Consider the following 17,935-nt stretch of genomic DNA (forward strand, 5'->3'; position numbering starts at 1 on the left):
CCTTCTTACACACTCTTCAAGTGAGCCTACAGGCGCTATAAGCCTCGACGCAAAAAAAAAAAAAAAAAAAAAGATGGTGTCAGTGGATCGCAGGCATTGACACACATCCGAGGTTTTATTCATAAATAATGCATGTTATTTTATTACGAAACAATATTGTAAGATCTCAGCAACGAGTGTATTAGATGATAACTTTGTTTTCGTCACTTGTTGTCTGCTGTCATTAAGACATTACTTTCCTCGGCTAAACTTTTCACTTTCTCTCGCTCAACTTACTCATCAATATCAATACCATGTTTCCATAAATTATTCCCCAATATGCTGACTTAGATATTCTGTATTGCAGTATAATGAAGGGTGGTTGTTCGATTAATGATGGTGTTCTTTGCACAGGAAGAGACATCAGCTGACAGTGTGTTGTTGTGGAGCAACGTGTTTTACTCATACATTCACCAATGAGTCTTTCTTGCTTTCGCCTGACATTTGTACAAACCACCACCGCCACGAGTATAAAAACCAGGTCACTTGCCAGCTTTGCGAGAACGTTCATCGGTGTTAGAATTCTCCCCATTCCCCTTCCGTTCCTGTGCCAAGAGACAGGGATGGAAACAAGAAACCCGCCGCGAGGCCGCTGCCATGGGGCCTTAAAGAGTGTGCAGGAAACACGTAAGACACACCAGTTACTGCTGCTCGGTTCCCTTATCACCTTTGTACATGACTCCTGTTTTCATCCTCTGTTATTTAGAAAACTGTATACTGCAATTGTAGTATGAGAAAAGTAATCGCAAACTCCTAGCTGCTGATCCACTAATATCGTCGTATTCACTTAAGAATATAAATGTCCGGTCTTAGCTAAAGGCACATCTCTTATTTCTCTATTTATTATCCTCTTACTTACCTATGCATTTATTCATTTATATATATATATATATATATATATATATATATATATATATATATATATATATATATATTAATTAATTAATTAATTAATTTATTTATTTATTCATTCATTTTATTTAGTTCTCTTGTTGTTGTCACTATTCAATCTATTTATATAATTTCATTTATATATTTTTCATCTTTTTTTTATGAAAAGTGTTCTATGATTTCCTCAGCCTGCAGTGGATGGTGTGTGACCGTCACTGTTGCGTCCACTGGGAAATTGTTCAGCACCTCCAGCGTCTTCGGCCTCTGGGTTTCCGGAGTGATTTAGCTTGACGGCGCAGCGATGGTTCCTTGCTACCGAACTGAAGGTTAGCTTTCTATTCTTCCATAAATCTCTCTCTCTCTCTCTCTCTCTCTCTCTCTCTCTCTCTCTCTCTCTCTCTCTCTCTCTCTCTCTTATGGCGCGTTTCTTACTTCCTTTTCAATTTTTTTTTTCCTCTTTTTTCTGCCCTCTTTGATTTCTGATAATTACTCGAAGGAAACATTGCATGCGTGAGGCTCCCATGCAGTGAATGCTGCAAGTCAGTGTGGCTCTCATACGGGAAACTTTTGTCTTTGTTCAACACAGTGAATAACACAAACACGTGACAGAAAAAAAAAATAGAAAGAAAGAAAAAGACAGGTAGAATTGACATGAGGATATGATCATGCAGCAGGCCTCGCGGCGAGATCCTATTGTAAGATTCAGGATAAATTTTTTGTGATAAAAACATGTAGAATAACAATCGCGTTTTATTAATGAAAACAGCACAATTATCGTGGTGTTACAATAAATAACGGGCTGAGTGCCGTGTTTACTGTGAGCAGCAGCCACATACGGCGCTAGTGCGTCGTATTAACAATAAATAAGCAGAAGACTGGAACAAGGCCGCCACTAAGATGTTCATGGCCTTGCCGGTTGTATGGCTGTGTTGATGGGGTTGTATCAGTCTTCAAAGATGGACAGTGTGGTAAACTTAACTAACAAAGTTTTGCACAAGGGAGAATGGAAAAGTTTCAAGGGTTGTGGTGAAAACTTAACCAAAATGTGCTCGTGCGCGCTGGTTGGCGTTGCCGTTATTCCCCTGTCCTCGGTTTCCTTGTCCCCGGTTTCCCTGTCCCTGGTTCCCTGGGCGGTTTTGTTGTAGCAGTTGCTGCTTTTGTCCCTCGATGTACCGAAGTAGTTCATCACTGTCCTCACAAATGAAGGGCTTCTTGTGGTAGCAGGCAATGTCGTGCCATTTGATGCCGTCATTGTACAGATTGTTGAGTACGCCGAGACAAGACTCCGATGTCTGGTTGATATCGAACTCAGCGTTGTCTGGCTGCGGTCCACCGGTGTGGCCCTTGTCGCTCCATGGCTGGTACTTCCAGCCTGGTGGCGATGCGTTGGTCGAGGCCATCTTAGTGTTGGTGTTGGAGAAGAACCATCCCTTGACACTGATGGGCTTCAGGTCCTCGCGCTCATCGCACCCCTTGAAGTCACAGAGGCGGCCAGACGTCCAGATGTACGTGATGTTGCCTGTGGAACGAATAGGTTAAAGGCACGTGCAGGAAGACGGCATGGAGGAGAGAAAGAGGTCTTGACGATACAAGAAATTTATGAATACCAGAGAATGTCACAATCATCGCGGCCGATGGCGTATATCTATCTCTCTATCTCTCTATCTATCTATCTATCTATCTATCTATCTATCTATCTATCTATATATATATATATATATATATATATATATATATATATATATATATATATATATATTAGAGAGAGAGAGAGAGAGCTTCGTTACTCACGTCTTTTGATAAAGTCGAAAATCATGTTGTTCTCCTCTTCGCTCTCCATGCCGACAGCGTCCATGCATCGCTTACGGCACAAGTTGCGAGCTTCCAGCCAGTCAACCTTGCTACCTTCTAGTTGTCCTGTTTTAGGATTTACTTCCTTGAAGTCTGGGCCATCCTGGTCCCACGAGAAGAAATAATAGTGGTTGCGGAACTTCCACTGCTTTGGGCCTGTGGCGAAGGGAAAAATGGTAGTGATAGTGGGGGTAATAACAGTAATGATAGCAATAATGATAATAATAATAATAATAATAATAATAATAATAATAATAATAACAACAATAATAATAACAATAATAGTGATGATGATGATAATAATAATGTATAGACACTCGGATAAGTTGGAGGAGGAGGTGGAAAGAAACACAGGTTTAAGGAGTTGAGTTTATTCCCGACTAGTTTCGCTTGTGGCTTCTTCAGGGGCTTCTTCAGTTCCCCTGAAGAATCCACAAGCGAAACTAGTCGGAAATAAACTCAACTCCTTAAACCTGTGTTTCTTTCCACCTCCTCCTCCAACTTATCCGAGTGTCTATACATTATTATCATCATCATCACTATTATTGTTATTATTGTTATTATTATCTTTCCACGTCCTCCTCCAATAATAATAATGATAATAATAATAATAATAATAATAATAATAATAATTATAATAATAATTATTATTATTATTATTATTATTATTATTATTATTATTATTATTATTATTATTATCATCATTATTATTATCATTATAATGATAATAATAATAACAATAGCAATGATAATAATAATGACAATAATAATAAAAATCCCGTGAAATGTGTTATAGAAGTGGTTGCTCTTCTGGTTTTGGTGTGTCACGTGCACTCTGTAGTTACGGAGAGCTTAATTAACACTAATCTTTCGCAAGTAGTGCAAGGAAGTTCGTTGTGTTAGATGCCTCAAAACTTTATTTCACTATTCTTTACTACACATATTTATCAAGAAAAGGATGTGCTGTACCTTCTTAATACTCCTATAGAATATAACCAAAGGATATTAGTTTTCGAGTCCCATTCTCTGTATTTGTCTTACAATTATGCCACTGCTCTATCGCCCTTTTTCTCATAACGTGTACATACTCTTCCCATACAGAGTTGATGGGTCATCCACTCTTAGTCTCGCTGTGCGCCTACATTTCAGTCATTTTGTTCTCTAATCTGACCTCTGAAATGGTTAAGTGTGGGTGACCGCTTATAAAATGTCAAACTACGGTCCTGTTGCTTTGATTTCCTGTAGTTTTTAAATCGATCCTCAACAGGAAAATTCTTAAATATCTATCAACTTCATAACCTTACTTACTGTAGCACAAAAATATAAAATTTTAGACAGCGATCTTCTATTGTTAAGTCACAAAACCACATTGAAATCAAAGTTGCCTCCCAAAACCTGTGTACAGATCGTGTGCACAGTGGGATTCCTTTCACAGACAGGTCTGGAACACTTTGTGTGCCTCAAGTAGTTCATATGACTGTAATAACTTTGTGTTATTTTCTCGTGTGACTTACACAGCTAAGCACATTTTTACACATTCGTTCACTTTCATGCTTTTTTTTTTTTTTTTTTTTTTTGCGAGGCCACAGCTGAGGTGGGATCGAACACATACGTATATAATAAGGTTTGCCACAGTGTCTCGACAACTCACGGGCGTCATTCCGCGCTCGCTTTAGTTACGAGTCAGGTGGTGGGTCCGCTCTTGCCTCGGGAGTGGACTTGGTGGGTTGCTTTTCTGTAATTACCTGGGTACTTTAAACTTCACGAGGAAGTAGTGGCATTGCCTAAAGGTAAGTCACACGTAGGAAAAAAAATTGGGTTAGGTAATGTTTAGTCTGAAAGGTTCGTACTTAAGGATCAACTTAGTTCAGGGAGGCATCTCTTGAGTTCAACGCGGATTGGTGACAACTATGCAAACAGCTGTCTAAAACTTTTACAGAATTAAAGATTACTACAGTAAGTGAACCATCTTATATGATATACAAATCCTCTACAGATTGCTAAGAAGGCGGAGTTCTGCAATTCTTTCATCTATCAACTCGACACAACCTTCCAGATACTACTCCTCTTCTTCAATGACATTCCACTGCTTCGCCACTCAGTTGTCTGTTGTCCTTTATTCCGTCTTCATGCCACACACACACACACACACACACACACACACACACACACACACACACACACACACACACACACACACACACACACACACACACACACACACACACACACACACACAGGAGGAGGTAGTAGACACCTACCGAAACAATAACTTACTCCCAGTGAGATCTAATAGCACTAGTTCAGGAGGTGCTGTGAACCTTCCATTAAAGCTAGTTGTGATCTCGTTGAATGTTTCCCTTTGTGTCTCACAACTCACAGCCTACCCTCTAAAGACAGCTCTCCTTCTTCACACAAAACTACATGCACTTACCACACATACACCCTTCACTCCAAATCAAAATTTAAAAGAAAAATGGGACCCAAAATAAACAACGCCTCGGAGTCCCCCTCTGGGGAGGGGACCAAAAATGTCCCCAGGTCGGACACCTCTCCTGTTGAAGACCACAAATGCCTTGACACCTCCCTCAACTTTTTCTACATTAACTTCTGCAACATTCGCGGTCTTAGATCTAATTTTCAATCTGTGGAACACCACCTCTCCTCTACTAAACCTCATCTTCTTTTCCTCACCGAAACACAGCTGTCTGAGGCAACTGACAGTAGCCCCTTCTCTGTTCCCTCCTACTTTCTCTATTCTCATTTTCATTCCAAAGCTGGATGTTGCGTCTATGTACGCAACGACTTAACTTGCTCTCGTGCCCACGCTCTTGAGTCTTCCGAATTTTCCACCATCTGGCTACGACTTAACAGTCACTCTCAAACTAAATTCATCTGTGCTGTTTATCTCTCCCTAACTCTTCTGACTATAGTAATTTCTTCGACTACTTAACTTCTAAAGTGGAGCACATTCTGTCCCTCTACCCTTTCGCTGAGATTTCCATTCTTGGAGATTTCAATGTTCACCACCAGCTTTGGCTTTCCTCTCCCTTCACTGACCACCCTGGTGAACTAGCCTTCAACTTTGCTATCCTCCATGACCTAGAGCAACTGGTGCAACACCCTACTCGTATTCCTGACCGTCTTGGAGACACGCCCAACATTCTTGATCTCTTCCTCACCTCTAACCCTTCTGCTTATGCTGTCACCCTTTCATCTCCGTTGGGCTCCTCCGATCACAATCTCATTTCTGTATCTTGTCCTATTTTTCCAATCCCTCCGCAGGATCCCCAAAGCGAAGGTGCCTCTGGCGTTTTGCCTCTGCCAGTTGGGGGACCTGAGGAGGTATTATGCTGATTTTCCTGGAATGATTATTGCTTCCGTGTCAGAGACCCATCTCTTTGTGCTGAACGCATAACAGAGGTGTTAGTATCTGGCATGGAGGCGTACATTCCTCATTCTTTTCTCAACCTAAACCTTCTAAACCTTGGTTTAACTCAGCCTGTTCTCGTGCTATACATGATAGAGAGGTTGCCCACAAAAGGTACTTGAGCCTTCCATCTCCTGAATCTCATGCACTTTATATCTCTGCCCGGAATCATGCCAAGTCTGTTCTTCAACTTGCCAAACACTCTTTCATAAATAGGAAATGTCAAAATCTTTCAAACTCAAACTCTCCTCGTGACTTCTGGCATCTAGCCAAAAACATCTCAAATAACTTCACTTCTTCATCTTTCCTCCTTTATTTCATCCTGATGGCACCACTGCCATCTCTTCTGTCTCTAAAGCTGAACTCTTTTCTCAAACCTTTGCTCACAACTCCACCTTGGACGATTCTGGGCTTGTCCCTCCTCTCCTCCTCCCTCTGACTATTTCATGTCTACAATCAAAATTCTTCGTAATGATGTTTTCCATGCCCTTGCTGGCCTAAACCCTCGGAAGGCTTATGGACCTGATGGGGTCCCTCCTATTGTTCTCAAAAACTGTGCTTCTGTGCTTGCACCTTGCCTGGCCAAACTCTTCCAACTTTGTCTATCGACTTCTACCTTTCCTTCCTGCTGGAAGTTCGCCTACATTCAGCCTGTTCCTAAAAGGGTGACCGTTCTAACCCCTCAAACTACCGTCCTATAGCTTTAATCTCTTGCTTGTCTAAAGTTTTTGAATCTATCCTGAATAGGAAGATTCTCAAACATCTGTCACTTCACAATCTTCTGTCTGATCGCCAGTATGGCTTCCGTCAAGGTCGCTCTACTGGTGATCTTCTGGCTTTCCTTACTGAGTCTTGGTCATCCTCTTTTAGAGATTTCGGTGAAACTTTTGCTGTTGCGTTAGACATATCAAAAGCTTTTGATAGAGTCTGGCATAAAGCTTTGATTTCAAAACTGCCCTCCTACGGCTTCTATCCTTCTCTCTGCAACTTTATCTCAAGTTTCCTTTCCGACCGCTCTATTGCTGCTGTGGTAGACGGCTACTGTTCTTCTCCTAAACCTATTGATAGTGGTGTTCCTCAGGGTTCTGTTCTGTCACCCACTATCTTTCTATTATTCATTAATGACCTTCTTAACCAAACTTCTTGCCCTATCCACTCCTACGCTGATGATACCACCCTACATCTTTCCACGTTCTTTCAGAGACGTCCAACCCTTCAGGAAATCAACAGATCACGCGGGGATGCCACGGAACGCCTGACATCCGATCTTTCTAAGATTTCCGATTGGGGCAGAGAAAATCTAGTAGTTTTCAATGCCTCAAAAACTCAATTCCTCCATCTATCAACTCGACACAACCTTCCAGACAACTATCTTCCACAATGAATATCCTCAGTCTGTCCTTTGCTCATAATCTTAACTGGAAACTTCACATATCATCTCTTGCTAAAACAGCTTCTATGAAATTAGGTGTTCTGAGGCGTCTCCGACAGTTTTCCTCGCCCCTCCAACTGCTTACTCTGTATAAGGGCCTTATCCGTCCCTGTATGGAGTACTCTTCGCATGTTTTGGGGGGTTCCAGTCACACAGCTTTGCTAGATAGGGTGGAATCGAAAGCTTTTCGTCTCATCAACTCCCCTCCTCTGACTAACTGTCTTCAGTCTCTTTCTCACCGCCGAAATGTTGCATCCCTTTCTATATTTTATCGCTATTTTCATGGTAACTGTTCTACTGATCTTGCTAACTGCATGCCTCCCCTCCTCCTGCGGCCACGCTGCACAAGGCTTTCTTCTTCCTCCCATCCCTATTCTGTCCAACTCCCTAATGCAAGAGTTAACCAGTACGCTCAATCATTCATCCCTTTCACTGGTAAACTCTGGAACTCCCTCCCTGCATCTGTATTTCCGAATTCCTACAACTTGTCTTCTTTTAAGAGGGAGGTATCGAGGCATTTGCTCCCCTAATTCTGGCTGACGGTTTTGGCACTTTTTGAACTCTTTGGAGAGCCAGCGCTCAAGTGGGCTTTTTTCTAACTTTCATTTTTTTGCCCTTGGCTGGCCCTCTACCCTACGTAAAAAAAAACAAGAAAAAAAAAAAAAAAACAAGCGTTCAAAGCGTTGACAGCCTTTCGCTAAGTACAGCATGTGTTCTGCGAACCGTCTTAATAATATGTATGAGCACACGGTGGATCTTCAGTGGCGACGCACCTTTGTACTTCCTTTCTTCCTTCTTGTTTGTTTGTTTGTTTATTTACTTTTTTCTATTTAGGTTAAGGTTTTTTTTTTTTATTTGTATTATAGAAACACTAAGTTAGTGTCTTTGTAAAGAAAATGAATAAATAACTGTAATGCCAGTGACAGTGACAACATTTTCTCTTCCTTTACTTACGATTATCACATAGTTCTATTTCCGGCAACGCCAACACACGGCCTTGGGCTGCTACGGAGCAGACCACCGCCAGCGCCACCGCCAGAAGCAAGTAGATTCGCATTCTGGAAAGAAGAAACGATTTTTTTTTTATGTTTTCTTTTTCAGCACTCAAAGAAAGAGAATCACACTCAGATACACAACATTATCTTGCTATGCGGGCCACCCTCCATGGCTTATCCACGAGTCAATATGTTATATATATATATATATATATATATATATATATATATATATATATATATATATATATATATATATATATATATATATATATATATATATATATATATATATATATATATATATATATATATATATATATATATATATATATATATATATATATATATATATATATATATATATATATATATATATATATATATATATATATATATATATATATATATATATATATATATATATATATATATATATATATATATATATATATATATATATATATATATATATATATATATATATATATATATATATATATATATATATATATATATATATATATATATATATGTGTGTGTGTGTGTGTCTCTCTCTGTCTGAGAGAGAGAGAGAGAGAGAGAGAGAGAGAGAGAGAGAGAGAGAGAGAGAGACAGAGAGAGAGAGACAGAGAACTAGAATCATAAAAGAAAGAGGACAGATTGCAATGGATATGATAGAAAACATAACATTTCCTAAGAAAAAGATAAGTTAACGTTACAATGATTGGTTCAGATGAAGAAGTGAATCAGTAGAAGTGCCAACTGTACAAAAACTGGTACATGACTCTGCCTTACTGACTGCTGACTCTTGGTATGAACTCGCACGTGCTAATAAAAAAAAATAGATAAATAAATAAAAAGGAGCAAGAAAAGGTATATATAGACTGTGGGGAACACTCGAAGCTTGGATATTCCCCGTCTTCCTGGAGTGTTCTTTCGGAACTTCCCGTCTAATTGTGAGGAACAGGTCTTCTGCTCTCGTGAACCAAGGAAGTTAAGGGACAACGTTATGGAAGTCAGTGGAGTTGCCGTGGCCAAAGTTGGAGTAGAATGGAAACTCGCATAAGAATAATAGTAATAAAAAAAAAATCGGGATAAAGGAAAAGAAAAGAAAAAAATAAATATTGAGATGCATTATGACACGAGAGAGAGAGAGAGAGAGAGAGAGAGAGAGAGAGAGAGAGAGAGAGAGAGAGATAGATGCAATAGAAACCTCAATATGAATACTCGCAATGAAAATAAACACCAGTGAACACACACACTAACACACACACACACACACACACACACACACACACACACACACACACACACACACACACAAGTGACATTTCGGGCCTTGACTCGTTGTATTCATTAAATCCATCCAATAAATAAACTCTTACGAAAACCTAATGAGAGAGAGAGAGAGAGAGTGTGTGTGTGTGTGTGTGTGTGTGTGTGTGTGTTCAGAAGCCAGTAGTGGTATGGTGTGGTGCGGTGGGGAGAGGCAGAAAGGACAAGAGAACCTAAGCTAACCCCTATCACCCCTTCCCTTCCTCTTCCTCTCCCTTCACTCCGCTTAATTACTGGTGGTGAGGAGTGAAAGGCTTGAACGACCTTCTGCTCTGGTAGGTGGAGGAGGAGGAGGAGGAGCAGGAGGAGGAGGTGGAGGAGGAGGTGGAAGAAAGGGACATGGTAGGATGCGACGCTGGGCACGTTCACATAATATCAATCAGCTTTATTAATAGTCAGTTCCTCTCTCTCTCTCTCTCTCTCTCTCTCTCTCTCTCTCTGGAAAAGCTTATCGTCCTCCTCCTCCTCCTCCCCGTTTTCAGCGCATCTCGCAATTCTTCCTCCTTTCCTCCCTGCTTCCTCGCTCCATACCTTCACCCACGTCTTTTTGGGACCTTTCATAACTATCTGTGGTCACTCTTCCCTCCTGCTCCCTCTCCCTCTCTCTCTCTCTCTCCCCTCTCCCTACCACTCCTCAACTCCTGGAGGCGGTTTCGGGGTCGCCCACTCTCACTCTTCACTCACTGGCTCTCACGTGGTTCCGTTTTCTTCTACTTCCCCACGAACATAAAGATGCACAGGCGCTCTCTCTCTCTCTCTCTCTCTCTCTCTCTCTCTCTCTCTCTCTCTCTCTCTCTCTCTCTCTCTCTCTTGAGTAACACACGAGTTGCTATAGGTAACACATTTCGTCACCACCACCACCACCACCACCACCACCACCACCACCACCATCACTTGCAAACTGAGGAAGAGAAAGAAACCAATCGCTAAGACACACACACACACACACACACACACACACACACACACACACACACACACACGTTACACTGAACTATCATAACAAGACAGGTATATAAGTAACCAGTGTTCGTAAGAGACTCCACACCCTACTTAGCCGTGGCCCGACCCTCGATATGGCAGTGGGGAGTGAGAAAGTAGGAAGAGACATACACGAAAAAGAGAAGAGAAAAAGAGCATCATGACCCGCGCAGGTTTTTAAAGGTATCGTAATATAAAAACTAGATTCGCGGGATTTTAAGAGGGTATAAGAAGGTGATCTTTGCAGAGAGAGAGAGAGAGAGAGAGAGAGAGAGGGAGAGGGAGTGGGGTGGGTGTGGCGCCAAATGAGTAGCTGGAGAAGAGAAATAAGTAAAAGTAAGTAAGCCAGAGTGTTATATTCTTGTCTCTCTGATAAACACATGAAGGTCAAATGAGCGGGTTAGAGAGAGAGAGAGAGAGAGAGAGAGAGAGAGAACTTTGAGACTGACAGGAGTGTGAGAAAGTGTTATTGTTTTTAGTGTGTGCACTGTTTGATCTGCTGCAGTCTCTGACGAGACAGCCAGACGTTACCCTACGGAGCGAGCTCAGAGCTCATTATTATGTGTGTGTGTGTGTGTGTGTGTGTGTGTGTGTGTGTGTGTGTGTGTGTGTGTGTGTGTGTGTTTGTGTTTGTGTGTGCGTGCAAGGGATTTCCGTTGTGAATGTAAGAATGACTTTTTGTTCCTCGTCTTTTTAAAACATATTGTATTTAAAAGTACAGAGTTCAAAAGTGTAAATTGAGAGGAGGAAAATAGATAAAATAAATGAATAAATGAAAGAGACTGACTCAGAGACCTAAATGTGTGTGTGTGTGTGTGTGTGTGTGTGTGTGTGTGTGTGTGTGTGTGTGTGTGTGTGTGTGTGTGTGACATATGCAAAACAGAGAAGGGATGAGTAAAAGGTGGATAGTGAACGGCAAAAAGAAGGAAACAAAAGGCGGGGCGGGGGCGGTTTGATAGAAAAGATAAAGAATACAAAAAGAAAACGCAAAAATATGAATGAAGACTAATAGTAGATAGAAAGTAAAATGAAAAAAAGAAAAAGAAATGATAGACGAGGAAACGGAAAAGGAAAGGAAAAGTGACAAAAAAAAAAAAAAAATACAAAAAAAACGAAAACAAATCTAAACAACGGTTGAGAAAGAAGGTAAAAAAATATAGAAAGTAAAGAAATAAAAAGAAACAAAGAAAAAATGTGGATAAAAGTAAGAACACAAGCAGAAAAGATGAAAAGATTGATAAAGAAGTGGAAGCAACACAAGAGACCCTGAAGGCGTGGATTAGTGGACATGGCGGGGCTTTGTAGGTGATGTACACTATGCGGAGGAAGAGAAGGAAGAAAAGGAGGAGGAGGAGGAGGAGGAGGAGGAGAAATAGATACTGGAATAGAACGTGGAAAAGGAGAACACAATATGAATGAATGTGCTAGTATAATAATGGTGCTGAAGATGGTGGTAGTAGTGGTGGTGGTGGTGGTGGTGATTGTAGGTAGGTGAAAAATACAAACAACAGGAGGAGGAGGAGGAGGACGAAGAGAAGAATAATGACAAGGAGATTGAAAAGGAGAATAAGGAGAGAGAGAGAGAGAGAGAGAGAGAGAGAGAGAGAGAGAGAGAGAGAAAGCACAGAATGAATGAATATTGTACTGTTGATGCTGCTGATGATGATGACAGTACTGGAGATGGATGAGTAGCACCACCACCACCACCACCACCACTACCACCACAAGGAGGAGGAGGAGGGATGAGAAGCACTGCACGTAATCCTGAAGAGAGCGACACAAGCAAGCAACACTGCAACACTGTGAGGAGCGGAGGGTGAGTCGCGTCCACCTACCTCGGGGAGACAAGAGGGAATGTTGCCTTAGCGTGCACCGATCATCCTATATATACTCAGCGCCACCACCACCATCGTCTCCTCTTCCACAATGACCGCCCCCTTGCCTCCACTACCCCCACCATCATCACCATCAACGTCCTTCCTCCACTTCCTCTACCACCACGACCACCACCATTATCATCTCTCCCCTATAACCTCACTTCATCACCGCCACCACTGCCACCACTGCCACCACACCGCCACAACGCAGCAAACTTAGGACCATATTCTGAAACACTTCTGCGCCTCACCACCGCTCCATTCAGAAGACTCTATATATATTCAAAGCTACACGGAATCTTTAAGGTGTTTTCTACAGTTTTAGAGCCAGATGAACAAGATTTTTACAATACTTACAGAGGAAACAGTATTGAGAACTCGGCTAATCATCTTTGTGGCCTTTGAAAATAGTCATGGCGAGAGAGCAGAGTGCTTTTTTTTTACATACTGGTGCAAGTATTATACAAATCATTATAACTAAAACCCCGCACTACCCTCCCCTTCACTCCTTCGTCACTGCTTCTCCATCCGCTGCCTCCAGACATACTCGGTGCTCCTTGACAACAAAGGGTGGCTCCAGCCAGACCAGTGAACACCCAAAGTCAAGGAGGCACGGAGCTCGGAAAGTCCAGGGCGTAGGGTGCCGGAGATGGAGGGGGATAAGCCTCAGGGAAGCTGTGTTGGGGGCACGTAGGACATAGGAGGAAGGGAGGAGGGCACTTTTTGGTATGCAATCTTCCTCCTCCTCCTCCTCCTCCTCCTCCTCCTCCTCCTCCTTTTTCCATACAGCAATCTATCTTCCTCAACTCATCCCTCATTTTTTTTCTCCTTTTTTTTCGTTTTTTCTTCATAGTGTGTTACGCTTCCCTCCTCTCTTCCTTACAGGTTTCCTCGATCTTGTACCTTGAAAGCCTCCTTCCCCCTTCTTCCTCTTCCTCATCCTCCCTCCTCCTCCTCCTCCTCCTCCTCCTCCTCCTCCTCCTCCTCTTCTTTTACCATCCTCTCCGTCTGTTTGCTCCCGGATGCGTTAAGTGAAGGGGGGAGAGAAGGGAAGGGAGTGACAGACAGACACACACACACACACACACACACACACACACACACACAGAGAGAGAGAGAGAGAGAGAGAGGGGGGGGGAAAGAGGGACGCAACGGAAGTCAGGAAGTAGGAAGAATATTGAACATGATTGCCCAGCGACCTCAAACACACACACACACACACACACACACACACACACACACACACACACACACACACACACACACACACACACACACACACACACACACACACACGGACACAGACACGGACACACATCAATGCATCCATCTCTCCCAGTGATGGATAATTTCTAAGAACTGACAGGATCTTCATAATTGCCTTTATATACTCGTGTGTTTTTCCATTTTTGCTGGTGGCGAAACACTATAAGCTTGTAGGACGAAGCGGAGGAGGAGGAGGAGGAGGAGGAGGAGGGAGGTAGGGGGAGAAAGACCATGACTGTGGTTCTGGAAGGTCGGGGGGGAGGAGGAGGAGGAGGAGGAGGAGGAGGAGGGGAAGGGAAGCCTCACCCGCTAGGCCAAGGCTTACCTCCACACCACCACTTTTTTGTGTGTGGCACAGGCATCTTCTCCACCACGGCCACGACCAGGAACTGAGGTAGTGTAGTCTGCTAAACTCTCCCCACCCAAGCACCTTTCTTCGCCTCCCCCACGCTCCGCAGCCCCTCCTTACTTGGCAGCCTCTCTCGCTCACTAGTCACTACACACGCGCGCCCGTCCCACGATTAGGTTTATCTGCTCTCACTTTCGCTATCATTGTCCATGTAACCTCTCACATTTTCCCATATCTTAACTCTCCTGTCATTCTCTCTCTCTCTCTCTCTCTCTCTCTCTCTCTCTCTCTCTCTCTCTCTCTCTCTCTCTCTCTCTCTCTCTCTCTCTCTCTCTTCTCGTTCTACCTTCAGTCCTATCTCCATTCCAGCCGTGTCTCCATTTATTCCGTTCCAGTCTTCATCTGTCCCACTTAAGTTCAGTCCCCCTCTCCATCCTGTCCAGTTCCTTCATTTATTCCAGGCACGTGTAATTTATTCCAGACATGTTTTCGTCTGTTCCAAGCATGTCATCATTTGTTTCAGTCCCGTTATTCATTCCAGGGACATTTCATTTACTCTGCATGTTTCTTCATCCATTTCAAATTATGTATTCATTTCAGACCTGCCTCCATCCATTTCAATCTAGTCATCCACTTCATCCGTCCTGTGCCATTTTCCACACTTTCAGTTTCATTTTCATCTATTCCAGCTCTTTTCCTCCATTCCTCCACTTTTCAGCTATTCCAGCCATCTTTCACCCATTCTAACTATCTTTTATCCATCATATTCCCATCTCCATCCCCACACACCTCCTCTAGGACCTCGTTCTTGCTACTCCAGCGGATAATACTTCTGTATCTTAATCCATCTTTGGGTTTTGCCTCCATCCGTAAGTTTCTCTGTCACCTTCCATGTCTCCTTCAGATCTTCTGAGTACCCGTGCAAGAATCTCCTGGTCTCTTGTGTCAACACTAGCACTCCTTACCAGGGAGAAACAAAAATACAAGTGCTATAAACCCCAACATGTTTAAAAGAAAAAGAGTTAGTATCAGGTTGCGAGTTCCTGGATCCAGGCAGCGTGGTTTGTCCGTGGTTGTGTAAGGAGCATGTCCCTTTACCCTCCTGTCTGCCTTCCCTTCCTATCTCTATCCCTACCCGTTCTACCACCTCTACTCTCCTCCCCCCTCCCGCCCTCCTCTTCCCTTCCCTTCCCTTTCCTTCCTTCTTCTCTTCAGGTCTTTGAGGATGGAGGAGGATGGGGCCCCGTGCGGTGGGCGTGAAGCAGTCATGGAGGCAGGCAGATAACCTTGAGAGCCAGGTAGTGACAGAGGCCCCTCGGTTGGGTAGTGCCTCGAGTCCCTCTCCTTTCCCTTTCTCTCAGCCACTTTCTCGCATTCCTGGACGCTTGATACCTGTCCTATGCACCTGTGTTCCCTTCCTTACCCAATGTGTATCTTGTCCCTATCTCTTCTCTCTCTTTTTCCCTCTCCCTCTCTCTTTCCGTCTCTTTCTTCATCTTCCGCCCGGTAAACTTTCTCTAGTCTGTCTGTCTCTGTCTTCCTGTTTTTACTCAGGGATTGTTTTCGCGGCCGGATCTGTTCGTTCGTCACCTCTACCCTTCTAGTTCTCGTGTCTCCAGGCGGCCATGACAAGAGGAAGTCAGGACAACTAGATGGGCTGAAAGAATTACAAAACCCACCACCACCACCACCACCACCACCACTACTACTACTACACGCCCAAGGGTCAAGGCCAGGTTGTGTGTGTGTGTGTGTGTGTGTGTGTGTGTGTGTGTGTGTGTGTGTGTGTGTGTGTGGTGTGGTGTGTGAGTATGTAACCTCGACGTTCTCTGTTACATATCCCGACACACACACACACACACACACACACACACACACACACATACGAGTCGTCAGTCTTACAGCAGCTGTCGCCTTAATTTCATCTTAATCCAGACCGCAACACAATTCCGGCAGAGAGCAAGTGGCGGGGGCTGCGGCCGCTTTATTATGTTATTAACTTCAGAAAATAATCTGAAGTGAACTGGAGTTTATAAAGACCTGGTATAACATTGTTGCAATTTGATAACTTTCGTGTTCATTTAACGTGTGCCTGTAATGTTTGGCAGTTATGAGTGAAAGGCGATAGAAGGAGGAGGAAGAGGAGAATAAAGAGTAACGGGAGAAGCGGAAGAAGATGTAAGAGGAGGAAGTTTTAATAACAAAAAATACTTAATGTTACATAAGGTTATTGACATTTTTACTTGCATTACAAGTACTTGTTGTCTTAGCGCAGACATTGACTCGCCCGCGGACTGACAGAATACTGAGCTGCTCCTGGCGGTGGTGGTGGTGGTGGTGGTGGTGGTCAGAGCTCCCTCAGTGATGGGAGGGTTGCCTCAGGCCTCACGAGGAGGTTATGTATTCTCAAGGTGTTCCTCTCTTGACAGAAGACTATTACACTGACCACCCTTGAGGCTCCTGCAGGCCATCTACCTCACAGGAAAGGGAACCTGCACGCCCTGCTCTTATTGAGCCGCGCGGCGCCATATGACCCTGTTGTTGTAACATAAGTAAATCAATCCATCGTTGAGCCAACAGAAGACAGCCTTGCTGTGAAGGCTGCTCTTGCTCTGCAAGAGTCGCTGTGGTGTGCCGATCCACATTCTAGCCAGACATTAAATCTGAGTTGCTGTATGATTATATAATCTTCACGTAAAAATTCAGCATCAAATGCAAACACAAACCTTCGCCGCTCTGCGTGGTGCGTGGGAAGGGTCAGTGCGGCCTCTTGACGCCTTCACTGTCCGCCGCGTCTGGAGGTAAACAGGTTTGCAGTGATGGACGGGTGTCCCAGTATTTGTATACAAACACCACCAATGCCTAAACAGAGGGACGTTCAGTATCTAAACATTACCCATTACTGCATCCGACGATCCTGGATGGGGAAGTAAGCCCTGCGTGACGGAGGCGAGGCTGCAGGCAAGCACTCTCTCTGATGACTCTGTTGGGCAAGAGCAGATGTGAGTCAGGGCCCTTAGAGCGTGACCCAGCCTCTCGGCGGCGCCTCCCATCCCACCAGCCAGAGTGGATTCCCTCCAATGTCACAGGATCGCGGCAGGTGGAGGACCCACCGCCACTATACATCTTCCTGCGGCGGTGGTTTTACCGGGTCACAGCCACACTGGTAGTTAGTTTAATAATCGCAAGAGCAACACGTAAGTGGTGAGAAAGTATTGCAAATGGCTGGTAATTTGACGACAGCTCACGTTGGGAAGTGAGGCAACCTTGCTTAAGTCAACGGCACACCGTCTTCCCTCGTTGCGGAGACGGGAAGTCCTCCGCTATAGTGTTAAGCACAACCGATCAAGTACTTGCCTGCGGGCGGGGCTCGTGTGGCCCAGAGACGCCCAACTAGTATGTACGTATATAGCGATTAAATAATAGATGATATTTATTTACACTTCTTTTCTACAGTGTATGTAAAATTCTACTTCCTTATGCAAA

The 17,935-nt window shown here is 43.5% G+C and overlaps 1 protein-coding gene across 1 annotated transcript; it reads right to left on the minus strand.

Moving 5' to 3' along the window:
• Positions 1 to 1,667: 1,667 nt before the first annotated feature.
• LOC123520290 lies at positions 1,668 to 12,841 on the minus strand. Its single transcript, XM_045282467.1, has 4 exons — positions 12,793 to 12,841; positions 8,598 to 8,701; positions 2,722 to 2,937; positions 1,668 to 2,449 (listed from the first exon to the last, which is right to left on the minus strand). Exons 2-4 carry the CDS (start codon positions 8,698 to 8,700, stop codon positions 1,965 to 1,967), a joined length of 804 nt encoding a protein of 267 aa, XP_045138402.1. The 5' UTR covers position 8,701; positions 12,793 to 12,841; the 3' UTR covers positions 1,668 to 1,964.
• Positions 12,842 to 17,935: the final 5,094 nt, after the last annotated feature.

This window comes from Portunus trituberculatus, chromosome 46 (genome assembly GCF_017591435.1).
Source record: "Portunus trituberculatus isolate SZX2019 chromosome 46, ASM1759143v1, whole genome shotgun sequence".
Taxonomy (NCBI): Eukaryota; Metazoa; Arthropoda; class Malacostraca; order Decapoda; family Portunidae; genus Portunus; species Portunus trituberculatus.